This window comes from Spea bombifrons, chromosome 11, assembly GCF_027358695.1.
Source record: "Spea bombifrons isolate aSpeBom1 chromosome 11, aSpeBom1.2.pri, whole genome shotgun sequence".
Classification (NCBI taxonomy): domain Eukaryota; kingdom Metazoa; phylum Chordata; class Amphibia; order Anura; family Pelobatidae; genus Spea; species Spea bombifrons.
Genome location: NC_071097.1, coordinates 34,008,505 through 34,035,406, shown reverse-complemented (window position 1 = coordinate 34,035,406; position 26,902 = coordinate 34,008,505). Strand labels below are relative to the sequence as shown.

At 41.2% G+C, this 26,902-nt stretch overlaps 2 protein-coding genes across 2 annotated transcripts; one reads left to right on the top strand and one right to left on the bottom strand.

Annotated features, from left to right (window-relative positions):
* Positions 1–1,094: 1,094 nt before the first annotated feature.
* LOC128468316 (transient receptor potential cation channel subfamily V member 5-like) lies at positions 1,095–14,472 on the top strand. The gene is made up of 17 exons (XM_053450007.1): positions 1,095–1,111; positions 1,779–1,997; positions 2,938–3,027; positions 5,894–5,991; positions 6,794–6,916; positions 7,192–7,332; positions 9,502–9,600; positions 10,486–10,658; positions 10,753–10,899; positions 10,989–11,201; positions 11,365–11,451; positions 11,833–11,909; positions 12,031–12,196; positions 12,430–12,496; positions 12,795–13,063; positions 13,499–13,605; positions 13,950–14,472. The coding sequence occupies exons 1-17, from the start codon at positions 1,095–1,097 to the stop codon at positions 14,407–14,409; spliced, it is 2,553 nt and encodes an 850-aa protein (XP_053305982.1). The 3' UTR covers positions 14,410–14,472.
* Positions 14,473–15,313: 841 nt separating this feature from the next.
* Positions 15,314–25,688, bottom strand: LOC128468524 (transient receptor potential cation channel subfamily V member 6-like). Its single transcript, XM_053450277.1, has 16 exons — positions 25,463–25,688; positions 24,634–24,756; positions 23,522–23,619; positions 23,088–23,210; positions 22,637–22,777; positions 22,021–22,119; positions 21,754–21,926; positions 21,209–21,355; positions 20,894–21,106; positions 20,193–20,279; positions 19,485–19,561; positions 18,869–19,034; positions 18,208–18,274; positions 17,035–17,303; positions 16,368–16,474; positions 15,314–15,886 (listed from the first exon to the last, which is right to left on the bottom strand). Exons 2-16 carry the CDS (start codon positions 24,726–24,728, stop codon positions 15,622–15,624), a joined length of 2,127 nt encoding a protein of 708 aa, XP_053306252.1. The 5' UTR covers positions 24,729–24,756; positions 25,463–25,688; the 3' UTR covers positions 15,314–15,621.
* Positions 25,689–26,902: the final 1,214 nt, after the last annotated feature.

Here is a 26,902-nt window from a genome sequence, read left to right as displayed (position 1 = left end):
CATATCATGGAGCGCCGTGACTTAAATGCACACATCTCCATGGTGTAAATGGGCTTGAATCAAAGAGTCCCCGTGAAGCAGGGCAAAGGGTGGGGGCTTGATCGCTCTGATCTGCCCTTAGTCTGGTTCTGCTTCCAACTTTGTGGGGACGGTTTTGGGGAAGAACCTTTTCTATTCTGGCGTGACTGCGCCCCGGAGCACAAAGCAAGCTCAATAAAGACATGGCTGGATGAGTTTGGGGTGGAAGAACTTGACCGGCCGCACAGAGCCCTGACCTCAACCCCAGCGAACACCTTTAGGATGAACCGGAGGAGAGATCGCGAGCCGGGCGTCTCGTCCAACATCAGCGCCTGACCTCACAAACACTCTACTAGATGAACGGGCGAAAATCCCACAGAAACTCCCCAAAATCTTGTGGAAATCCTTCCTAGAAGAGCGGAAAGGGGGGACCAACTTCATATTAATGTCTATGTATTTAGAATGTGATGTCATCAAAGTCCCTGTTGGTGTAATGGTCAGGCGTCCCAATACTACGGTATATCCATATAGTGTATATGATATTGGTATGTTGGTCGCAGTACATTTTTCCTTTTTTTTTTTTTTTTTTTTGTAATCATCCCAATTCCAACTCGACCTGTAACCCTATCTTCTAATCATTCCCCCAAAAGGATGGTCACCTACTTTGGCCACCTGATATGTTGGGACATGAATGTATGACATCATCACTATTGGCAAAGTTTGGCCTCGGCAACCTAAGCTTCCGAATGGTCTACGGCCACCGGGGGTCCTAAAAAGAAAATAAAGCTGACCAGCAGTGAGATTCACCAGTATACCGTAACTCACTTTTGAAGGACCTGTCCGACCATGAGAGGTCTCGTGGGTCTCCAAAAGCCTCTTCTGGGTGCAGACTGGCTCTGCTGAGATGTGGCTTGGCAAAGCTAGTTTAGACGGGTCTTTGAAAACCTATAATGTTGAGTTTTGAGCTGGGAAGCCCCAGGCAAAGGCTTTTCAGCTTAAATCATCATTTTTTAATATGTTTTTTAAAGATTATATGTGATAAAAGTAAGAATAACACGTTTACCTTCAGGGATAGAATGTACATCGGCTTGCTGTGAGAATTATTATTGTAATAGTTTTGTTTGTTTTTTTACTTTGTAAACGGCTGTTTTACCGAAGGAGTAGTTGTTACGTTGCACAGCCTGCTGGTAAAAGTGGTAAAGCAAAAATATTTTATTTTTTGAACATTTGATACAAATAATAACGAAAATAATTCCTTTTTTCAATGATTGATTTAATTCTAGTTAATGAGAAATGTGACATCTTTGAGCCGCTGGTACCAGGAGGTTGGTGAGATTAAGCAGCGTTTGTCCTTGAAATATACAAAGTCAAATTTGCCAAATAATAGACATTTTGGCTGACTTTGGTTACGAACTTTCCACAGGCTTAGTTAGGAGATGTAAGGAAGTTTTGTGCTGCGACACGGCTGTTGTTGGAACTGGCTTCGAGAACCTAGCTCGGGGAATGCTGCCGGTGTTATGTGGGACTGGTATTGTTTTTTTATTTGTTTGTTTGTTAATTTTGTAATTAACATTCTTTGGCAGAGAAGGAGTTAATGCAGCCAATTTGCAGAATTTACTAGAAAAAAAAAAAAAGGTGGCTGATAAGATCTTTGGTGACAACAGGGGGGCCAGGGGAAGCCTTTTGTTGAAGGTAAACCCCATTGATGTGGCGAGGAGTCCCGGTAATATTGTATTCGCTGAGTCTAACCTGTCCAGCAGGTTTAAAGACATTCTGCGGGCCGGAAAGCGAGCGAAAAGACAGGAGTTCAGACTTTTGGAAGAAGCCGATAGCGAAAAAAAGGAGTCAAGGACTCAAGACAAGGAGACGCGGGGCAAGGAGGGCTTCGAGGGGCACGTGAAGACCACCTTGCGTTGGCTCAATGCCAGCGTGGACCAGAGGCTGAGCGGAGGATTCTGGGAATGCGGGAGAAACGCGAGGTTTGTATAAATAGCAATATTATCATTTCTCAACAAACAATACTATGTTTAGTTTAAGGCTTAATTGCCTAATTTTTTTTTTTTTTAATTCACTCTTGTTTAGTATTTTTATTTTTAACAAAGATTTAAAAAAAATAAACGGAGAAAAAATTAGTTTGAAGCCAGAATTATTCATTCAAAAAATAATTTGTATTGGTATTTCCTTTATTTCATTATTTTCCTTTAGCTACTCTAATTGGCTTTTTATTTTATTTTTTTCCCCGGTTATATTATTATTATTTTTGTATTACTTTTGGTTACCACTAGATATACCTTTTTGGATGGAGGCAGTCATTGTATTCTTAATTTTTTATTTATTTTTTATTTTTTACTGATCCGCCACATTAATGTACAACAATGGAAAATCTTATATATATATATTTTTTTTTATTATTTTATTACATTAAATTGACTAAATAGAAACTTATGGAGGTTCTCCTGTGCTCTTTCACCTGTATCTGTAGAGTAGACTCTGATCACTATTTGAAGTGTAAAGAATGAACTGTGCATGAACTAAAAAAAAATTAAAAAAAATCTATATAATATAATTAGCAGTAACAAATAATAATGGAAGCTTGAAGCCACCAAGTACCTCCTTGCATTAACATAGCTACTTTAATTATTTTTGGTAAAGGTGGCGACCACGTGGACAACTGATCTGCAGAGCTGACAATCCTTTGGAAATGCAAATTTCGTGACTAAGGAGAGAACTTCCAACTTGAACATGTGAACAATTTTATCATGAATTCACCAGAAACTAGCCCTGGTATTTGTGGACCTGAAAGCTCGGTTTCAGTAACTCGTGGCTATTTCGGTGTGTTTTTTCTCTCACCTCTATGAGGATAACTCCGTTTTCCGGACAAATTTTGGACTACGTTTCATTTGTAACAAACTCACCCAGGGCGAAGCCAGCGGAGGTCAATATGGTCCTCGGGTTTGGGAGAAAGCAAGAGGACGATATCTGCGAAATCAATTTGTTGCAACAGAAACGGTGAGATTTTTCTTTTTCCTAAATATTGAACTGAATATTCGTTTAAAAAAAAAAAAGCAAGTTTCATCTTCTACAAAGTCATCATTTCCGCTTTATACAGGGAACCAAAGCGTTCATAGCTGATATTTCTGGTGGTCTCCATAGTAATTCCCAGATAATCACGATTTCTGTTGGACCTGGAATTCTTTATGCAAAATATTTGACCTTAGAAAGGTCAGAATAATTCCAGCTCCTTAAAGCCTTTAATTTTTTGGGAAAAAAATCTTTTTATGGATTACTATGTTGCTAAAACCACTTCTCAAGCTTTGCTCCTGAAACGTAACCCCCAGGGTGTCGATCCCTCGGAGCCATCATCCTGTAAGAATACGTTTGGGTAAAACCACTAACCTTTTTGAAAAACATGTTGTTCCTGAATGAGAAGCGGCGGCTCTGCCTGACAGCTTAATTTATGGCTTTTTTTGTGAATGCAGGTTACAAACATCTAAAGAAAAATGCCTTGTGGACCCAGCTAGTCCCTGTCCCAGTGTTTATTTGTTATTGTTGTAATTACCCCCACTATTGCATATAGACCACTAAACAACTACTAGTTCTCCAACTTCTGTAATTTAGAGGGCCAATGGGATGGAGAGGTTAGGATGGTGGGCAATGGATATGGAAATGTTGGTAGGATGGAGAGCAATTGGCATGGAGGGCCATTGGCATGGAGTGGTTGGTAGGAAGGAGGGCCATTGGCATGGAGTGGTTGATAGGAAGGAGGGCCATTGGCATGGAGTGGCTGGTAGGATGGAGGACCATTGGCATGGAGTGGTTGGTAGGATGGAGGACCATTGGCATGGAGTGGCTGGTAGGATGGAGGGCCATTGGCATGGAGTGGCTGGTAGGATGGAGGGCCATTGGCATGGAGTGGTTGGTAGGATGGGGGGCCATTGGGATGAAGAGGTTGGTAGGATTGGGGCTATTGGCATGGAGTGGTTGGTAGAACGGACACTAGGCTTATTGTCACATTAAAGACCTTAGTGGGTCATATATGCTGGTTTTTTGGGGGTTTTTCTTTGTGGTTTATTGGTTCTTGAAGCTTTTGTAGGGGTGGAGCCAGAGAGACGGAGAGCTGATATATAAGGGCAGGTATTGGATAATACGGATCCTTGGCCTATTTTAGATCCCAGCCTTGTCTTAATCTGTTGAGTGCAACTAAATTAAAGAAATAAAATAAAAAAGGTGAGTTAATTAGTAAAATTCGATATATAATTAATGATTCCCACCTTTTTTACAATTTCCTTTAATAAGTGGCTCCAGTCGAGGCCCGTAATACAAATTGAAGGATGGGAACTCGCTGACCCCCATCAGTCATTTCAAGATCCATGTTTATAAAACACTTCAGGAGTTGTGTTTTCCCAAAAACACGAAACCGGTTTATTTCTCACTTGATAAAATTGAACAAAAACAACCTCCTTGAATTGTTTGCCCCGTTTTTATTCACCTCTCCTTCAAACACTTTAAAGGAACTGTTTTTGTTTTGACTTTAGCAACGTTTTTTATTGACTTCTTGGCCTATTATTAGCTAATTTTGAGATGTTTTTTTCTTGACTGAGAGGGTGGAAGATAAATGGAGCAGCCTCCCAGCAGAAGTGGTAGCGGGTAATACAGTGAGGGGATTAAAAATGCATGGGATAGACATACGGCTCCTGAATCTAAGACGAGACCAACGACTGATTAAGGTTTGAGTCTTTACAGCAGGAGAAACGGGCGACTAGACGGGGGCCGAATGGGGGCCGATCTACCATTAAATGCTACATGTCACATGACAGCTAAGCATTCCCTGAAAAAATATGAATGGCCTAAAATGTTTCAAATACGAATTATTTCTGGGAAGGGTTTTGGCATTTAGTGATCTTAGGAATGATGTTTTTTTTTTGGGGGGGGGGGGTTATTTTGCGTGTAGTTACAGAATTATTATATTTGGAAGAATAGGAAATCACAATAGTCCAATAAATCCCCGCACGCCCCGGTCTGTGTGAGAGGTGACCCGAGAGTCTGACCTCGTTTAATAGATAGTAACCTCCGGGGGTTTCGGCAAATATTTACATCCATTGTCTTATTCCATATGGGGGAGGAAGATCCGTTCTGGAATCTGACACTTTGATCTTTACAGTATCTCTGACCTCAGAAACCAGCTGGGGAAACCCATTCACTCGAAAGGGTTCACGTAATGACTTTAAAGAGTCTAACATTCTTCGCCTGATTTTAGAAGACCTCAGAAGAAATATAAAAATGTTCGCGGTGTGTGTCATCAGGATATGATGTCATATCCCAGCATTCCAATTTAAGGCCATGCTGTAGTTCGCCATCGTGTTAATGGGCCGGCCCTATAAGCGGCCCGCTGAGCAGCGGCGCTACAGGGAGCTTCGAGACCCAATATGGCGGGACTGGCTGCCCCCCACCGGACCTGCTGCCAGCATGTACCCTTCCGCTTGTATAATATATACCCCTCAACATTTTAAAGGGCCAGAGCGACAATAAGAGGGGCTTTAGCCGGACTTTTCATGCAACATTTTGAGGTTTTGATGTAACGGAGTAAGAAAATAAATATCATGTTTATGAATAATGCATTATTGTGGTTTTGAAGACTGTAGATCCCTCAAACCCAACTGGGCTCCTAGAAAAGAGGGGCAAGTTTTTTGTTTGTTTTTTTTTTTTTACCATTTTTGTCATTTATGATATAAATGACAAAAGGAGAATCACATGAGGACCTTGTCAAACACCCTACGTTCCCAAACCACCCTTGGAATCTTTTGCACGGATGTAAGGTTGATGAATGATTCTGGTGATGCCCTCCTACATTCCGCGCTGTCTCATCTGTTTTCAGAATCCAGGAGCTCCCGCTGCTTTGTTCCGCACAGAAGAACCGCGTGAGGACGCTTAAAAAGTTATTGGCGTGTAAATCCACCGACCGCTTCCAGAGAGGTAAACAACGCACAACTGGGTTTTCTGGCGTCTATCATCTCCAATTCTGTTCTACTCAAACAAGTAACATCTCTGTAATTGGTCTCTCCCACCATGTTTTATTCCAAGTATCAGATTTAAAATCCATTTTTTAAATATTTCTGTCTTCTCTTTTTTATAACAGTTCTAGTTTTCCATAATTTTTTCAGGCAGCTGCAGATTAGCCGTTTTGTATGAGTTCTGAGCCCTGATCTACTAGACAAACACCCCGACTCCTTATCATACCGCCTGTGGGGAACGATAGAATGGCTCAGTCTTAATCACCCTGTTAGACTCTCTGACTAATGAAAGCCTATGGAGGAATGGACTTCATTAGCATCGCCATAGAGCATCAGCTCAGTGTGGGGTCTGAGCCGGGAAAGTCACCCAAAATATCACATGACTGACAGCAACGGCGGCTGCAGGTCTGCAGATAAAGGGAGTTTATTGGAGCAAATCAGATAAAACCAGGGAGCAAATCAGATAAATACAGCGCTGTGGGGGTTATATTTCTGTGCATTTTTACCAAATATTCTAGTTGTTACCTCCTTAATTCATTTAAATATAATATATATAAACTCCTGCAGTAACTTACTTGAAATCTGGAAGTTGTCCTCTTTCTGTTGGTTCCACCTCCAGCGTTTCATTACCATAAAGGTCCATGAATGGGTTTGATTGAAGTTTATTATCATCCAGACCATCAGGTTCGCTGTCCTGATCTTTCCGGATGAAGTAAAACCTGCTCTGTTGCTTCTTGTCGTTCTAATGCCTCGTTTTATATCAGGAGCCGTCGGGGAGACCGCGTTACACCTGGCCGTCCTGTATGACAACGTCGAAGCGGTGAAGGTCCTCTTAGAAGAAGCCCCTGATCTGGTTAACCAACCCATGGCTTCCGAGTTATATGAAGGTAAGCGCATCTTCTCCAAGGGAAGTGGGCATTGCGTCATTCGGTCATACATGCGTTCCTTCTTCATCATTCTTGTGGTGTCGTTTTGACCTTAGTAACATATTAAAGGGTTATTTTTCCCTACTTGTGACTCCATGGAAACTTTTAATTTCGTAGTTTTTTTAATAGAAATGTGGCGTATAGTCCATGTGCATGTGTTGATTCTTTCTCTGGTCGTTCCTGTGTATCTGTCGTTGTGTTGATTTCCGACGGACTCTCTTCTCCTCCGATGACAGGCCAGACTGCTTTGCACATCGCCGTGATGCGTCAGAACGTAGCGATCGCCCAGGAGCTGATCGACAAAGGAGCGGACGTGTCTACTGCACGGGCCGTGGGGACTTTCTTCAAACTGAAGCCCACCAACTCTTTCTATTACGGTAAGAACATGTTACTCCTAACTCATTGTATACAACGCTCTACGGTTCTAATAGTCATGAAATTGGGGTCATATATTAATCTCTTATCAGAATTATCCAGTGCCCTACGTTTTTTTATCCCTTACTGCCCTCTTTTGAGGACTCCCAGACCTCCCTTGGACTTTAACCAAGGAGGGAAGGAAGGGGTTGTATAGAACAGAGTTCAGCCCATGGAGAGAGTATGGCTTCAGCTTTCGCTGTGGCCCTACCGCTTTGGCGCGCATGTCTCCAATCTTCATGTGGCAAGGTGGAAGCATAAGATACCTTTTTAGGGAAACAAATGGCTCTCAAACCGCACAAAAGTCACATGGCTACAGCCCACCGCCAGCCGCACTAACCATGTGCCTTGAAACCTGCATCCCTCCAGTCATCGGGTCATGCTCTCTCTTAGGCTTGTGCATTCAGATTTGTATTACCGGTAGTTGCAAATTTACAGAATTTTGGTAAATTGGGTGATTCGTTTGAAGTCCCCAAAACGAGGCAATAAGCTCAGAATTTTCGGCCAGAAAAAAAAAAAAGAAAAAAGAAAGCAATGACATTCATGGAATTCCAAATGTAACTTTCCAAAAATAATTTTGGCCACTTTTATATCGTTTCTGCAAGGAAGACTTCACAAAAACTAGATGTTTTTGGGTCCAGTGGTAGGAAAAATTAGAAATCCATATTAACCTTAAAAATGGAGTCTGTAGTTGAAGCCGATACAGTTTACTGATTGGTCTGGTTGTCCAAGCTCCGTATTTTACGTTGAGCTCCTGCTGTAGGGCTCAACGGAGAAGCCAAGTTCCGTTTGTCCCAAAAAATCTAGTAGAATAAAGAGTGAAAAGCTGCAAGTATCCTATGTAGAAGCCATTATGTTTCCAAGTGGACAAGGTGGCCTATGACAAAGACCTTTCTCGTCAGCATCTCGATGACTGGTCTTAGCGAGATGTTGGACTTGGTCTGTAGGAGATATTTGGGTTTGGTCCCCAAAACTCTGCCACCTTATATGACTTGATGGATTGTTCTGTGTGTCTACGTCTTTATTCTGTGTACTACGGGCTGATCGAGCTGAGGAACCAGCGAGGAACGAGTTCACGAGGTGGAGTTGTTGATGTTCTGCTTATTGTTTTGGGAAAACTGGCAGATTTTTGGCAGCTTCTCTGATATTTTCTTTTTCGTTGCCTGTCATGTGGCTTTGAGTTTAGTCCGTGGCCGTATCTGATTTTGGTTTTATTTATGCCAGACCTGAATTTCCTCATTCTTTAGTGTATAATGTACAGTGTATGATACAAGATCCATAAGGCACGCAATGTACGCATCGTTTGTTATTGTCACAGTCTTGTGGAACTGTCGACTTTCCAGTGTCCCAGGCAGCCTCACGAACAATACAGTCGTAAAATATGTCACTTGCCTTTAGGAGAAGCTGCAGCTCCAGAGCTGCAGTGGAACATCTCCTTCATAGCACTTTCTTTGCATGCGCACAGGTGGGGGGGGCCTTATTATAACCCCACCACAGAATATTCCCCCAAGCCAATGCTGGAGATACCTGCCAGTAATCAGAATTTTACCCCACAGGTGTAATTTGCGTTAAAGTACATATGGTAGCTGGAGAGTCCCTTTTAAGGGGCAATTTGTGGTTTTGGTTGCATTAAATAAAATTTATTATTTATTTATTCAGATTGTAAAACAATATATATATAGATATATAGATATATATAATCTTGTAACTAAGTTACTTTAGCAATTCTATGTGCATTTCTCTCTTAATCGGTGAATTTGCATCCCTGGGTAACCGGAATAGAACATTTAGAGAACGATAGCCATTGAAATCAGTAACCTTGTATCTACTACACCTGCAGCATATCTTAAGGGTTAATGCGGTCAATTTCATTGGAAACACCCTAAATATATATTTGCTATAGGATGTGAATAATGGAACGCCTCATCCCACCTCGCTGGGGTAACCTATTTACTACAGTCCAAAGGTGAAATGCGTTTGTGTGCGACAGGAATGTGCGTTTGTATGCAATATGTAAGAAATGTACATTCTTTATGTAATATATAATCATGTAATTTTTTGTGTTTCAAATAATATTTTTTTAAAATTATTTACCATCTCTTGCCGTTTTTATTTTTTTCCTCCCCTTCCAGGAGAACACGTTCTGTCGTTCGCTGCCTGCGTGGGGAATGCTGAGCTTGTTCGGTTATTACTTCGGCACGGAGCAGATCCAGAGGCCAAAGACTCGCTGGGTACGAGATGGTTCTGTTGGGTTACCGGGGCTAATACGGACCCATAATACTGAACACAGTTCGGTTTTCCTGATCGTTGGCGGTAGTTGGAACCGCTCACCTTGCCCCGTTTCATCCTTTTTCCTGCTGCTTGTTGGCCGGCCAGCCATCCATCGACCTTCATGAAGGCAAACTTGGCCTGGATCAAAAATATGGAAGTTGGTGTTGGGTTTTGTTTCGATCCAATTTCTTTCCTCTTAACTTGGTCTTTCCTCACCTCTCGCCAAGCACGATTACCCACTTAGAGATGAGTTAGCGACCATGACCTAGAACAGAGCGTCACGCTCTGCCGACCCAACCGATACTTAACAGGACGGCTGTTTTTTCTTACCCCCTGAGCAAACTAATTGCTATACCCCTTCTGTGGCCGCCTCTGGTGCTTCTTATGTTTTATATTGAATTGGAATCCGATCCATTCTCTAGCACCGGTATACATTTATAATACTTGACATCTGATGTGATGAGACTCCAACTTTTGTTAATTTGGCATTTCTAAATATTTACAAATAGATGACAGAGAACATAATCCTGAGAAAATGGCCATTGTGTCATGAACTAGTCAAAGCGGAAATAAGAATAAAGAAAAGTTTCCTGAATTTGCACATTAAGGAAAAAATGAGGATTATATATTTGTTTTGTGTTTTTTTTTAAATGCGGAACCTTTTTCTCTTGTTTTGCATTCTTCTTTTTTTTATCTTGTATTTCTGTAAATGAAGTTCCGCTTGTAAGCTAGCACGTTGTGTCCTACGCCAAAGACATACCAGGACAAGGAAATAAAAATTGTATGTATTTTTGTTTTGGGGGCAAAAGTTTAATTCAAGGTTATCCATTTTCTTCTGTCCACAGGTAACACCGTCCTTCACATTCTGGCGTTTCAGCCGCACAAGATGGCCGCCTGTCAAATGTATGACCTCATCCTGGCCTATCACAAAGAGAAAGTAGGACCAGGATTAGAGGACATCTGCAACAATGACGGTCTCACGCCTCTAAAGATGGCTGCCGGAGAGGGTAACACCGTGGTACGTCAACTACAACACATCCAATGTGCTAGAGAACGTAGTCTTCTTTGGAATATGGAATATCTAAGCTTTTATATATTTATCGATATTTTAGATGTTTCAGCATCTGGTTCAGAAGAGAAGACAGATCCAATGGACCTTTGGCCCTATTAGCTGTTACCTTTATGACCTGACTGAGATTGACACGTGGGGGGACCCCAAGTCTGTCCTCAATCTTGTGGTTTCTGGAGAAAAGAAAGAGGTAACGGGATGACCCGATTAAAGATAGACCTAGGGTTTGATTTTATTATTGTGCATCAAGTCCTCCAAACGTGTCTCGTTAATTTCCAGGCGCGTCGGATTCTGGACCTCTCCCCGGTGAAGGAGCTGGTTAATAGGAAGTGGCAGAGGTTTGGCCGGCCCTATTTCTGGTCGTTGGCGGTCCTCTACATCCTATACATGGCCTGCGTCTCTTTCTGTTGTGTCAACCGGCCTCTAAAATCCAAAACCGAAAATTCCACGAACCCCAGGGACATCACGATATTTGTGCAAAAACCCCTAAAGGTGAATAAAGGGTGAACTATGTATTTTATGTATCACGTTAATCGTTTTCTTCAATTTATGCTGAAAATATGTGTAATGGGTAACAAAAAAAAATTAAAAAAATCTGTCAATTTATGTCAAAATGGAAATATTTCTTGAGTAACTTCGGGCTGTTTTTCTGCAGGAAGCCTATTCCACACCTGAAGACCTCGCCCGTCTCGGTGGGGAAATGATCAGTGTTATCGGGGCAATAATAATTCTGCTGCTGAAGGTAAATATCCTGATGTGTGTAAGTTTATATTTTCCAACAAGAAAAAAAAAAAACTTAAAGCTCCCTTCCTTTGAGGAGATGTAGAAGTAGCGATTGTAAAGTTTGGCGCGCTTACTCACACTCGCTCTAATGTTCTCCAACAGTTTCCCTTCTCTGCCAACCCCTTCCACATCTTCTTGTTCTTCTCGTTTTTATCTTCTATCTTTTATATATCTTCGTCCGCATCGCCACGGACATAATCTGGTGCGAACGTCCAACAAAATGGCGGCTCTTCCGTTGACCTGCCCTCCAATCAGTGGAGAGAACGACCCAGAAAGGGTGAAATAAACTAGAAGATCTTCAGTTCTAGAATTTCAACAATCTTCCTGATTTTCCTTTCAGATCCCTGACTTGCTGCAGATAAAAAATGCTAGGTACCTTACGCAAGCTGTCCAGGGTGGGCCGTTCACCATTATTATGTAAGTGTTGCGGAACAATAAATATTATATTTGCACAAAATATGATGGCACTATATAAAAGAAAGTATGTATTTTTTTTTATATGTTTTTTCATCGTTTTGAATTTTCTGTGCCCGGACAGCATCTCCTTTCCTTGCCTGATCCTGGTGACCCTTATCTTGAGACTCACTAACACAGACGGAGAGGTGGTCCCCATGTCCATGGTGTTGGTTCTCGGATGGTGCTACGTCATGTACTTTGCCCGAGGTTTCCAGATGCTCGGACCTTTCACCATCATGATTCACAAAGTAAGGAGAATTAAAGGGATGATGTTCTACCAGTTAACGAACATCTCACAAAACCCAAGACCGTCACTAACCTCTATAATGTCAGTTGGCACCGAAGTGAGGTCTAAATAAGCCATGTTCAGCCTTCAGAGAGTATTTCACCACAAGTTCTTCAATTTGCTTCTTATGCTTTCTGAGCTCCTTCCATAGAAACGTCCTCCACTAATCCCTTAATTCTACCCTGTTCTCTCCAGATGATTTTCGGGGACCTGTTGCGGTTCTGCTGGTTAATGGCTGTTGTCATATTTGGCTTTGCTACCGGTAAGTAAATTATACGTGGGTTGATCTTATGGAAGAATCAGCATATATTAATAATAACTTCACTAAACTTTGTGCGCTTGGTACCGTTGGAAGCCGTCAAGCTGAAATTGATTTATATTTTGTGGACGTTTTTGGCATATCAATGATTCTCTTGCTTCTGATTGGCTGCGTACCTTATGGAACAGTTCGAAACCAATGGACATGGCGAAACCCACGGATTAAATATTAAGCTATTTAATGTATTGTCAAGAAAATGTTGGTTGATCTTCATGGGAACCAATTCTCTCTGTCTCCCCAGCTTTTTATATCATATTCCAGACGGAGGATGCGTCCAAGCTGGGGCATTTCTACAGCTACCCCATGTCTCTCTTCAGCACCTTTGAGCTTTTCTTGAATGTCATCAACTCCCCGACAAATTATGATGTGGACCTCCCTTACATTTTCAGTATTATCTACTTCACCTTTACGGTCATCGCAAACCTGTTGATGCTGAACCTCCTGATTGCTATGATGGGGGACACGCACTGGCGGGTGGCGCAAGAGCGGGATGAGCTGTGGAGAGCACAGGTATTGAGCGACGTCTGACCTCTCCACTCACGTTACTCTTTCAGTTGATCCGAGCTCCTTTATTGACTCGTCTTTTTGTTTGTTTTTTATGATTATCATTTATTTTTAGGAATATTTTTAGAATAAATTTGAGAAAATATCATTTTCTGCATCTCAGAAACTTGCTGCCCTGTCAAAAATCTCTCTATTATAATTTTTTGCGTGCATATGTGTAATATATGGTTGTCTCTGGGGGGGAAAAAACAAAAAACAATGAGTCAACCTTATACATGTGTCCAAGTTGGGACACCTTCTGTGGGAGATGGAGTATATTGTTTTTTACTCTTTTTTTTTTTGTATTAAATGCCGATTGAGGAACCACATATTGGCTGCTCTTGACCCGTTTGTCAATTTAGTTAAATTTTATAACATCCCCTTCCTCGGCCTACCTTCCAGGTCGCAGCCACCACCGTGATGCTGGAGAGAAAACTTCCACATTGCCTATGGCGACGATCGGGTGTCTGTGGCAGAGAATATGGACTGGGGGATCGCTGGTACCTCCGGTGAGTTCACCATCACTTGAACTATTTCAACAGTAAAAAATATATATATTTATAATATATTTCTTAAGCTTTCTGTTGATTCTCCCACAAATTATTTTTTTTATCGGTATCCACTTTGAAAATGTTCTACCACAGACGATTTGCAAATATAAGAGTTGTTGGCTTTTGTTAACTTTTCTGGATGTGCTTCGAGAAAACTCTCTACACAAACGATCGGACGACCGGTGGTGGATAATATCACTTTTGAAGATAAAATAGTGATGAGAATTTACGTTTTGGAAGGTTTATTATACATTTTTTGATCGTTTGAAATAAATCTTGATCATATCTGGTTCTATTTACAGAGTGGTGGCCAGGAGGGACCTCAGCCAGCAGAAGATTCGCCGTTACGTCGAGGCGTTCCAAGGTCCGGAAAACGAACACCAGAAACATAAACCTGAGAAGCCTCATGCCAGGAATATCCATTTGACCAAGGGGATAATCTGCAGCGTCCCAGGGAATCTCCCAACCTTTGAGTTCACCGAGGACAACGAACCTTCGAAAAGCACGCAAATGCTGGGTAACCTACGGGACCAAGGCCCCTTTTCTGGCCAAGATAACCCATGTGCAACCAGACTTGAGTTGCCTCAAATATGTGTAGAAGACACAAGGACAGACCCCACGGCTTCAGGAAACAGGACGGTACCAGTGAGAAAGGCCAGTGGCCGTGGCTGGCAGATCGTGAGGTCAATCACCATTGAGCAGCTACGTGGACATATACCACAAAGTAGCACGGAGGAGTTGGAGGAGATACACCACGTGTGACAAATGCATGACCTAAGGTGTAATCACGGCTAGATGATGTGGGTCTTTCGGAATGCCAGAGCTGTGCAGTAGCGGATGCTAAAACTGACTGGGAAAGCCAAAACGGAAGAAGGTGCTGGCCAAAACTGACTGATTTTCTTGGTGTTACCCCAAAATGAACCAGGATTGTTTTAACTTAAATGATTAAGACATTAAAAGGTGCCTAAAACTGTTACACGCCATATTGTAGTGTCGCTGCTGTTAACCGTTTGTCTGCCACACAACTGGATCTGTGGGATCTGTGGGATCAGATGATATGATGGGGGGGGGGAGCCACTTTTGTAAATAAAAAATTCAAATAAAAATAAAAAAAAATAACTTTTAGAAGCAAAAATATCACTATTTATCAATAAAAAGTGTTATAGGTGTAGCTCTTGGTTGTGACTGACCTTTCAATTCATACAAAGTATTTCAAACTAACCAAGCCGTTTACTCCCAAAACTAATGATTAGGAACAGGCGTATCGGACAGTGTGATATATTAAGGAAAGGTCGTCGTGTTGGATTGTGGTGAAAACCTAGGTGCGGCTGGCAAGCCTTTTTAGAGAGGTTTGCCCTTAGGGGGGTAAAGGTGTTGGGGGGGGTTACAGGAGAGATTTCTGATCTCCAGGACCGGCCCATTTACACTTTGGATGCTGTACCGAGCCAGCATAGCCACCGTAGGCTGCACTAAAAGGTGCTGCGTGCCTTTAAAACACGGCGCCCCCGGACATAATGCCCCCCATCTTTGATCTGCCAACTTCTGAAAATTGGGACTATCCTATGGAAAATGTGATGGTTGGGCGGTACGTAAACGTTTTATTATGCAAAACGTTGAATAAAACTACATTCAGGCTCATAAATCCGAAAAATTTATTTATTTCATTACATTTTTTTAATTAACCTTTTTCATTGACGTTCCTCCCTAAAACTGAAGGATTTAACATGTCTTAATTATCTGAATGGAGTCACCAAGTTTAAATTAGAGGAGGGGGGAAAAAAAAGGGGTGAGCATCCTACAGAACCACTTGATATGTTATGACATCATAGAAGATCTTCTCCATTCTCCCCATCGTAGTGATGCTAACCCAGTCCGTGTCATAAGTCAATTTAATTATAACTGAAGCGTTTCCTTGCAGTGATTATCCAACAATCCGTGTTCTGCGTGGTGCTTTTTCACGTTCTGTAGAAATGTCTAGATATGAAAGACTTCGTGTTCCGATTCCCCGGCCAACACGTCCATCCCTTGTAACTGGTCGATGGTTGCCCTCCGTACGATTTGCCAGCCTCGGCTTGACCTTCTTTCTGCCAACGGTTCTACCAAGTCTCTCTGCTCCTCATCCTCCAGAACGGGGGAGATTTGTATTTTGGGGATCGTTTTCCCGGATGTGCTCTGCATGGTTTCAGTCTTGTTGGGCGGGACGGTTCCTGACTTCTGGGGATCCTGGGTGTCTTTCACGCTAAAACAATAAAAATCAGCAAAATAAAAAGCAGTAAAATCGAAAGTGAATTCAATCAGGAGGATCGTGGGTTAAAGGGTATTATTACGCCAGGTATAAGTGCGACAATATGTATTTTTGGTTAGTTGTAACGAATGTGGATACGTTGTGAAAACTCTGACCTTAATCAGTCGTTGGTCTCGTCTTAGATTCAGGAGCCGTATGTCTATCCCATGCATGTTTAAACTCCCTCACTGTATTACCCTCGACCGCTTCTGCTGGGAGGCTGTTCCACTTATCTACCACCCTCTCAGTAAAGTAAAACTTCCTTCAGTTCCATCTAAGCCATCGTGTATTGTTTACGTGGGATATCAATCAGATACATTGTAACGCGCCATCTGCTATCGCATGCTGTAGGTTTGATGGCCCTCGGTTTGATGGACAGAGTTATTGTTTATTCATCTTCCTGTTTTATCGCTAATTTCGCCGGAGCTTCACTTACCACAAATACCAGCGGTTCCCAAGCCCGTACTTGGACCCGCAGACACCGAGTCGGGGCCAGAAGTATCGGGGGAGTTTACTTTCCAACATCACCGTGATGGCTGCAAGCTGCGTGGGATGGCAAAGAAATTGTTATGAAGAATGACGGTCATGCAGGCGGGGGGGGGGGAGCGGGGCTTATATTCCTGGAAGAGGGCAAATATCAGCTGGCGAGATCATTTATGCAAGTTTGAACTGGTTAGAACCAAGGGGACCTTAAAGCTGACTCCTTCCGGTTCTATACGGCCGTGATCATATCTAAGGATCCCAACTGGTGCTTTTGCTACCAATATAGTGGTTGATATCCCTGCTTCAATTTAGGTGATTCCATGAAGTCAATCTTGTGTCAAGGTTTCCATGAGGACGGAATACGAGCCAATTGGTTAGCACATTTTGTGAGTGACCACATCAAATATTTATAATGGGTCATTAAAGGGTAAATATCTGGAGCTTCTCGGGGTATTTTAGTAATAATGGTCATGGTCAGTATTTCGTTATAAAATAAAGGGGTACATTCGGGGCATTTATACATTTATTTTCTGTTTTGTTGTTTAGTTAATAGGTTCCTTCTTAACATCATCAAGCTGGCCAGGATCCAATGTAAGAGAACGGCGATTATCCCCGCTGACCTGTGCCCTCCACAGCTTGTCTCTCTCCTGCGCCACCCTCCAGTAGGTATCACCCATCATGGCAATTAGCAGGTTCAGCATCAACAGGGTTGAAATCAACGTGAAGGGAAAGTAGATGAAGCTGAAGACCAAAGGAAGGTCAACGTTGTAAATTTCAGGGGCGTCCATGACATTGATGAAGAGTTGGTAGGTGCTGTAGAGTGACATGGGGTAACTGTAAAACATCCCCATGTATGCGGGGTCCTCGGTTTGGAAAATCACATAGAAGGCTGAAAAGAAAATGGAACACGTTGTATATATTTACGGCCAATGTCAGGTCAAGAGGAGAAGACGTGACGCGGTGGGGCGTGAGGACAATCAGGGAGACGGAACGTCTGGAGAATGGAGAAGGATGATAAGGAAGAGAGGAGCTGCCGAGAGAAGATAAATGGCAAAAAAGGTGGAGAAAGAAAAAAGAGAGAGCAGAGAAAAGGGAGAAAAGCAGAAAAAATAAGAAAAAAAAGAGAAATGTAAGAGAGTTTCACGGTAAATGGAAGTGCAAGAGAAAGAGAGAAAGATGAAAGATTGGGGGAAAGGAAAGAAGAAAGTTGGGGTTAAATGTGCAAAAAGATTCTAATGCAAAGTTTAAAATGTGGCTTTATCACCGTAGCAACTGACTACATTGGTTTAGTGAGTTATTTTTTAGAGATACCGGCCAACGAGTCATGGAAAATAAAAAGCCAGGGTTGTGATTTTGGCTTTGGAATGGAGCTGTTGCCCCCCCATTTACATTTACTGGTGCTTTACACTTCAAAACTATAAGAGCGTAGCGTCTAGCCGCGTGTATCCCGCAGGTGGCGCACGTCTTATTTAATGGACCCTGGCCTTAAAGTGACAGCACCGCTTTTTCATAACATAGTCCATTCCTGAGAAATGTGCATGGAGGACTATAGTATATCTACACAGCTTCATTCCTACACAGCTTCATTCCTACACAGCTTCATTCCTACACAGCTTCATTCCTACACAGCAGGAGTATGACTGTGTCTGCGGCCCACGATGCCGACCTCATCTAGTTCAGAGCTAATTAAATTAGGGCCTTTTTATAGAAAAAAAAGTCTCATTAAGAATAACTTCATCAATCCGCAGCCAGGTTTCCATTTCTGGTGGAGTCTTTCTGATAAAATGTAATACCTGTTCCAAAACCAATAATGACGATCACCATGAGCCAGAAGAACCTCAGCAGGTCTCCAAACATTATCTGTGTAAAAAAAAAAAACCTCTGTGATACATTTAAACAAGCAAATAATTGATAAAAAGGGTAAAACATTCAAAAAAACTGATACGATTACTAATTATTTTTTAAGAAATCGATAAATGGTGCTGCTTGGTCTGGATTTTGTTATTTAAGATTAACTAGAAAATGGACTGGATTTCTTTCCTGTAAAAAAGGAGGACATTGGTCCATATTTATAAAAAAAATGCGATTAGATAATATTTAAATACGTTTTTTTTTAAAGAAGTCCCCTCGAAACATTGGCAAGTAGGTAAGAGAGTTTCAAGAGTGATCAAGAATATTGAGAACATGTCAAAAAAAATATTTTTTACATTTTACTGCCAATGTAAGCATTCAAGTAATTAAGTAATGTTTTTTAACGAATGTTTCAGATAACAAAATTGCAACAATTATATGAACCAATTTTGTGATTCTGCAACAAAATATAACAATCGGTGATGAATAAATAACAAAACGTGATTATTAAATAACGAGATCTCCACGATTGTGTCGTTATGAACGCTTATCGTCGCCGTGTTCCGAAAGAACTTTCGGATAATGGGAAAGAGTTTTGCTTACTTTGTGGATCATGACAGTAAACGGGCCGAGCATTTGAAACCCTCGGGCAAAGTACATGAGATAACACCAGCCGAGGACCAGGGCCAGAGACATGGGGACCACCTCCCCTCCGGAATCCGTGAGCCTCAGGACCAGGGTCAACAGGATGAGGCAGGAGAAAGACACGCTGAGGAGACAATGACGGAGCATGAGGTCTGCGGGGTATGAGGAGGAGGAGAGGGATTGGGGTACAACAATATACTTAGTCCATTCGCCTCTAGAACATTCTACATACGTGACTGACGTGATGAGGACGGGATAGAACATGAGGCCATCTGGCACATGGGGCAAATGCCCAACAGGCCGCTGGCCAACAGCCCCACGGACTCAACCAGCATCAAGATATGCCCAGCCGCGCACTACGTGAACATAAAAAAGTATATCCAGCTACCAGTCACACTCATGTCATCAGGCGGCCACTGGCCTTAAAGTGCCAGGCCCTCCCCACCATCGCCGGTCCAGCCCTGGAGGGCTCTGAATGCGTTTGATTTAGGAATGAATTTCTCTGTCCATGGAGTTTAGGGGGAATTTCTCCCTCGTCGTGGCGCATGTTTTAATACATCATCTAGTTACTCACAGGATGAGATGAAAAACCCCTCCGGAGACCGTGTCGGTGAAAAAGGAAACATTCCGAACGCTCATCAGTACTGGGATCTGCACAAGGAATGGAGACGCGGGAGTAATTAGAGCTGCATGACGTCTACGTTCCTTTGTTGTATGGAAAACATTTTAGAGCATATTGCATTTCAGACAAAGATCTATATAAAAGTATCTCTGATAACTCTATCATTTTTACGTCACTGAAAGTATGGTAGATAGCTGAACAGCCTCCCAGCAGAGGTGGTAGAGGGTAATACAGTGAGGGTATTAAACATGCATGGGATAGACATACGGCTCCTGAATCTAAGATGAGACCAACGATTAAGGTTTGAGTCTTTACAGCAGGAGAAATGGGCGACTAGACGGGGGCCGGATGGGGCCGATCTGCTGGCAGGTTTTATGTTTCTATGGTTTAGTTCTCCCATAGACTGTAATAAAAGAATCACATATCAGGACGGTTAAGTCTCCAGTAATTAAATCTTGACCAACACGCCCTATTTAAAGCTCATTTAAGGTCCATGTGGGCTTCTTCTAATAAATTACGAGAGCGTTCCATATATTCGACGTTGGAAAAGCGAGTGACATTGAAGCGCCAAGCAAGCAGCGGGAATGTCTTTGCAGTGAAGGTTTGTTACGTAGAAGGAATGTAACTTTCATTCATCTACAAACATTCAATGTGTTTTACCTTGAGAAGAAGCATAGCCACGGCTCCAATGACTGTGATCAGCTCACCCACTAGCCTTAACTCAGCCATCGGAGTTTGGTAGGAATCCTAAAAAGAGATTAATGACAAAATTATCCATCTATATATATATATATATTTATTTATGTATATCTGTGTATTTTTATATATAAATAATATATAGAAATATAATAAATAATTCATTAGAACATTGTCATTCGTAAAGGTTTTGGGTGCATTTCAAGCAAAAATGTATAGTTGTCTGGTCAATTCAGACCAAGTTGGCTGAAATGTTATATATCGTCTAATCACAAACGTTTACTCAACAACTATATAACTCGACTGACTGCTTGACTGCTTTTTTTAGTTTAAAATTCACTTTAAGTGGACAAAATCAACTCAAACCCTCAGATGTGGGTGAACGACCCCCCAAAAAAGATCAGACCTTCAATAAAGTAGAGAGGCTGACAAATGGGGCTATCAACGAGACGATCAAGGCAATTGAAGCCCCATCGGCCAAGATGGTCAACATGTCATTGGTGAGTGTCAGTAGCTCACTAGCTTTTGAGTGCCACTCAAATCACAACACGAGTGGGAGTTGAAACGCTCAAACACAACAGCAATTAATCTAACAGCACTTTTACTTTTAGTGAATAGATAACTTGCTGTTTGAATTCGATGACATCCATAAGATGTTCTCCTACCAGAAGGTTGGCTTGCACCAGCAGAGTGATGTCCCGGGGATCCGTCCCGTTTTTTTCGAGTGGCTTGAGCGGACGGTTGGCACAGCAAAGAGACACGCAAATCATATACAGCACATAGACGGCGGCAAGGAAGCAGAAGTAAGGGCGACCGAAGCTTCGCCACTTCTCATTTACCAGATCTTTCACCGGAGAGAGATCCAAGATTCGACGGGCCTGACCACGAAGGATGAGAAGGAAAATAAAGTTATAAGGTGATAAGAAAAGGACGGAACTGCAGAGTGAGATACAGAATTCGGAATTTTGGCATCTTGTCACCTCGGACTTGCTGGAAGAAACCAGCAGATGGAGCACGGAGCACGGGGAGCCCCAGGAATCGATTTCCGTGAGGTCGTACAACGTGTACGAAGCAGGACCCATCGGCCAGACTTTTTTAACATCTTTTTGCATTAGGTGCTGGAACATCTGAAAGGTATTTGGGTAAAGGCTGTGGTTATTATTGGTGATAACATCAGGCACAGAGCGATCTTAATTCACCACGACGGACGGACAAGCGTTGTTGCTACTAATTATCTAATAAATGTAATGGTTACTATTGTCAGGGTCAACTTTGTAACAAAGGCACATCTTTTATGTTAGTAGGAAGTCGCCCGTCATCTCTGCCCCTAGTTCATAGACTTTGTTATTTTTGGTATCCTTATTGACTTTTGATTCGACGTTTGCCTCCATGGCCTTTGGGTTTGTATCCCTGATTACGTATAGAATGGAATCAAAGAATTCATTCCGTGCATCTTCACAATCTGACGCGCCGGCCGACTTCTACGAGCGAAGGAAGACCGTACGTTTTCGGAATATTCACTCACCGTGACGTTACCTTCTGCCGCCGCCATCTTTAGGGGCGTCAGGCCCTGATTATTTTCAATCTGGTTCAGACGGGGGTATCTACGGTCGCAATCAAGAGACGTGAGCAGATCAAACATTTGGCAGGCGATGGTTTTGTTGGGCTGCAGGACGAGGATGTGAAGGACTGTGTTTCCTGAAAGGAGGAAAGAAAGCAGTAACGGTCTCGAGAGGGGACACGGGGGGTCTCACCTGAGATTAAGTCGGGGAGAATTCCCTTTGGTTCTTACCCAGACAATCCTGAGCTCTCAAGTTTGCCCCGTTGGCTACAAGCAACTTCACAAGTTCACCGTTTCCCACACAAGCCGCAAATGTCAGGATGTGCTCCCCTGGGGATGCAGAATAACTAGAAATTATTATTATTATTATTTATTGTTTTCTATAGCGCCATCAAATTCCGTAGCGCTGTACAATGGGTAGACAGGACACAACAAGTAGTATGTAATGTAACAATTTGACTTACAGAGAAATGGTTAATACGGTGGGAAAAAAATATTATATTTATTGGATATCATTCGTGGATATTCACATATAAAGGATAGTGAATAGAATTATTATTAATTATTATTTCATTATTAACTGGTTATAATAACGCACTGGTCTATAGGGGTAGAATATATACAGATAATATCAGGGTCTGGATATCAATAATGCAGGTTAATACAGAATAATAAAACTACATTAATTCTCGGCGGTCTATCCACCATAAAACACATTTCGATGATAGTAAAAAAAGTAATAAATAAAATAAAAAAATATAAAATATAAATCGATAAAATACAATACATTCTAATCTAATAATATTTTAATAAAACTTTTTTGATTATGTTTACTTTGTGGGCTCACCGAAATAAAAGAGATTTTGGGCTTTCTGGGTAAAGAAGTTCCCGGTTGCCCGAGGCGAGGAGACGTCGGCCCCTCTCCGGATCAGCATGCGGACGAGGTTCATGTTCTGATTGACGGCCGCGATGTGCAGAGCCGTCTGCCCTGGAAGAAGAGCCAGAATCATGAGTTTCCATTGAAGGTCGTATGAGACTTGATAATATATATGAATTCCGGTGGGAAGCCATGTCCGACGTGCAGAAATACTTCTCGATAAGCTTACAAATATACCTAATGGTAACAAAAATGTTTAAAATATACCAAATAAAAGCAAAAAAAATATAGATTTTTACTAATAATTTGCCCATTTTTTATCTGTTTGTGTAATGTTGACAGTTTTGCAAGAATAAGGTTGATGGTTGGATAAAGAAGAACGCGTAGAATCCAGAGACGTATTGTTGTCGACCTGTCTGACCTTGGTAGGTTTCCGATGTCATTGGAAGATTCACCAGGTAAGGAGCCTCCGTTAAGAGAAGTTCGGCTATTTCTAAGTTGTCGTACAGAGCCGCCATGTGAAGAGCCGTCTCTCCTATAGCTCCTGAAAAAGTAAATTCGGTTACATAGAAACAGCCGGCAGATCGGCCCCATCCAGCCCCCGTCTAGTCGCCCGTTTCTCCTGCTGTAAAGACTCAAACCTTAATCAGTCGTTGGTCTCGTCTTAGATTCAGGAGCCGTATGTCTATCCCATGCATGTTTAAATCCCCTCGCTGTACTACCCTCTACCACTTCTGCTGGGAGGCTGCTCCATTTACCTACCAACATTATTGAGTGTGGCTGGGATGCCAACAGACCCAAGAAAAACAAACTATTGGGAATGAAGCAAGACAGTGAGCTGTTTGTTTCACTAACCTCTCTGAAAAGGGTCACATTTTTCCGACGCGAGGAGCTCCCTGAGAAGTTCGACGTTATTCTCTTTAGCAGCGAGAAGCAGAGGTAATTCCCAAATACTACAAAAAAAAAAGAGAGAGAAATTGTTCCTGGACGAGGCTTCCGATGATTCTAACGATCGCAAGGAACGTTCTATGTAGCAAATCAAGAAAAAAATAGGTTATGATGTCATCAGACCTACCAACCAAACTGCGGATATATTGCTTGTCTCTCCAAGAAACATTTTTTTTTCCTTTTTAAGGGAAAGTAGAAATGTAGATAATTTGGTTCTTTATTTTGGGGGGGTTAAACATTTTACAAAAAATTCACACAAATTCACCCAAGATCCCCATAAAGGTTGACAATATGATGTAACACTAGAATTTTAAACCCGTATTTACAATTGTGATTTACAATCATGGTACTTTTGTGCTTTAACACAACTAATACAAATAATAGAAAGACCTTCTAGAAATAACTTAAAAAAAACCAAGAACAATTAGGGATATGTTCCCAGGATCAGTCCCCCATTTGTGACATCAGCATTCGGCACCGTATGTAAATTCATTATTCTCTATTGCAGTTGTTGATCAGCATTTTGTACAGCGCTGCGGAATATGATGGTGCTATATAAAGTAATAATAATGACAGTACTAATGATGATAATAAAAATAATAATGATGATAATAAAATAATAATAATAATAATACAAAGAATAATAATAACAATAATAAATAATATTTAAATAATAAAATAATAATAATAAATAATATTTAAATAATAAAATAATAATAATAATAATAATAATAATAATAATAATAATAATAATAATACAAAGAATAATAATAATAACAATAAATAATATTTAAATAATACAATAATAATAATAATACAAATAATAATAATTAATAATTCCAAAACCCATTTCTTGTTGATCTATACCTTTGCCTGCAGTTCTGTTAGCTCAATGTATAGATCACCTTATGTGCTTACTGCTTAATTAAGTGAGCACTGATCTATATCACTTAATATGTTTACCCCTCAGCATTCTCTGAGCATTGCCAGCGATCATATTAATAATAATTCTAAGGTACCTTTTTTGCTGTAGAAGGTCTGTGTTGACCTCCTTTTCCACACATCCCATGCCGCCGATACAGAAGCAAAGATCGTGGATGCTTTTCTGGATCATCTTGACTTTCAGGTTAGGAAAGTCATGCCTAAAATAGGCGAAATAGCAGAATGTAAATTATCCAACTATCTACAGGAGATTTGTGATGTAGAAAACTCTATAAATACCACCAAAAAAAATTTAGAAAATTAAATACAAACCCCAAATGGTTAAAAATAAATAAGCATAGAGGGTAATAAAGCTGCTGTTCTCTGGGCTGAAAGGAATCAAATATATAAAAAGAAAAAGTGCTAAAATGACTCAATGCCACAATATATTTACATAAAAATAAATCTTATTCAATACAAATGTAATAAGTAAATCAAGATCAATAAATAAATAGAATATGTCAATGTTATTAGGACTAATAATAATCACCACAATATTCCATGTGATGTATAATATAGTGTATAAAACACAATAAATATCAGGAGAAGATAATACCGGATTTGCTCGATTATAAGACAAGGTTTTTTCCAGAGCAAACGCAGATTTTGGGGAGTCGTCTTATAATCAGGGTCGTCTAGATTGGCACTTTTCTCCCTGCCACGCCTGGAACCCCTGCTTGAATACAGGTGACTTTATTCAGAATGTCTTTACTTCCTTATAAGCCATGGTTTCCATTTGAACCATCATTAGAATGGGCTGTACCATTACTATTAATCAATGAGTAGGATCTTACGATGGGCTATCAATGGGTTAATGCTCAAATAGTCATATAGAGATACAGCCAGCCTAAGTGAAAGGTTACTCACCTTTATCCCGGTCAATAGTAAGTAGGTACAGGTGCCAAGCTGGTGTCTCCTCTCTATTATAGCGCCATAATATTGCACGAGGTGGTACTGGGGCAGCCCTTGTGAACAGGTTATTTGTCCGCAGGTGGTTTTGAAGATAAAAGTTCCATATTCGCCTGTCTGCTTCAGGAAAGGACTCGATAACCAGACAGGTCTGAAGTGTTTAGAGGAGGGAGGATTACAGGAAGCCCAATGAAAGCTCAAGAATGCGGAGAGACCTGATGAAGGACTTATGTGACATACTATACAGGGAGCGAGATAACCTCCCCTGGGGCTGGAAACAAAACTATGTCGTGGTGTGACTCCAAGGGCAGAAATACATACCGTAATGTTATGGCATTTAACAGGTTAATTTGACCTAGTGCCTGCGGACGTTCAACCATAAAAAGTCCCCGTATATTAATTTTCATTATAATTAGTATTACTAATGAGTAAACCAGAGAGGCAGATGATAAATTGATATCTGCCTCCAAGGTGAAGTATGGAAGACGAAACAAAACGCCAAAGCGAACCAATCAACAGAATAACAAAGGGCGCTGGACACAAAAGCAATGTTCTCGCTTATTGGCCCATTTCATTGGTTGCTGGGATGATAAAATCCTGTTGAATGCCTCTTGCTCTTATATGCATTTTTCTCCAACATAAAAAAATATCAAGCCATTTATATGTCGACAAAACATGACATAATATTTAAGTCACATGGTCCTTAATGGGGTATTAATGGCTACATTTGTATGGAACAGAGAAATAAAGTATCTTAAAAAAAAGATCACTAACTGATACATAGTTTATAATAAAACAAAAACAGAACCTGATAACAGAACAGTAACAATGTATCCATGATATTATACAGTATCTATTTAACCCTATTTTATAAAGACAATGGTTGTGCTGCCCCTGGTGGTCAGGTGTGGTCATTGAACATTGATCCATTCACATTACAATAGCGACATCTAGTGTTCCGCTGCTGTATTTACAGTCTATTTCATGAAAACAGAATTTGTCGGCAGATCGGCCCCCTCTAGTCTGCCCGTCTTTCCTGAAAAGACTCAAACCTTAATCAGTCGTTGGCCTCGTCTTAGGTTCAGGAGCCGTATGCCGATCCCATGCATGTTTAAATTCCCTCGCTGTATTAACCACTTCTGTTGGAAGGCTGTTCCACTTATCCACCACCTTTTTATCAAAGCAAGAGAACAGTAAAGTAGTAGCTACAGAAAGAACTCGTCAAATAGAGACAATGGGGTATATTCTCGGTATGCCAAAAGGTCTCTTTTTGCCATTGTTTTGAAGCAAGTAAATGCCAGTCACTGATCGCCACGCACCGTGCATAAGTATATATACGTAATGTTTGCAAGTTCACTTTCGCTCACCACACGTATGAACATTTGTTTTCAACACCAG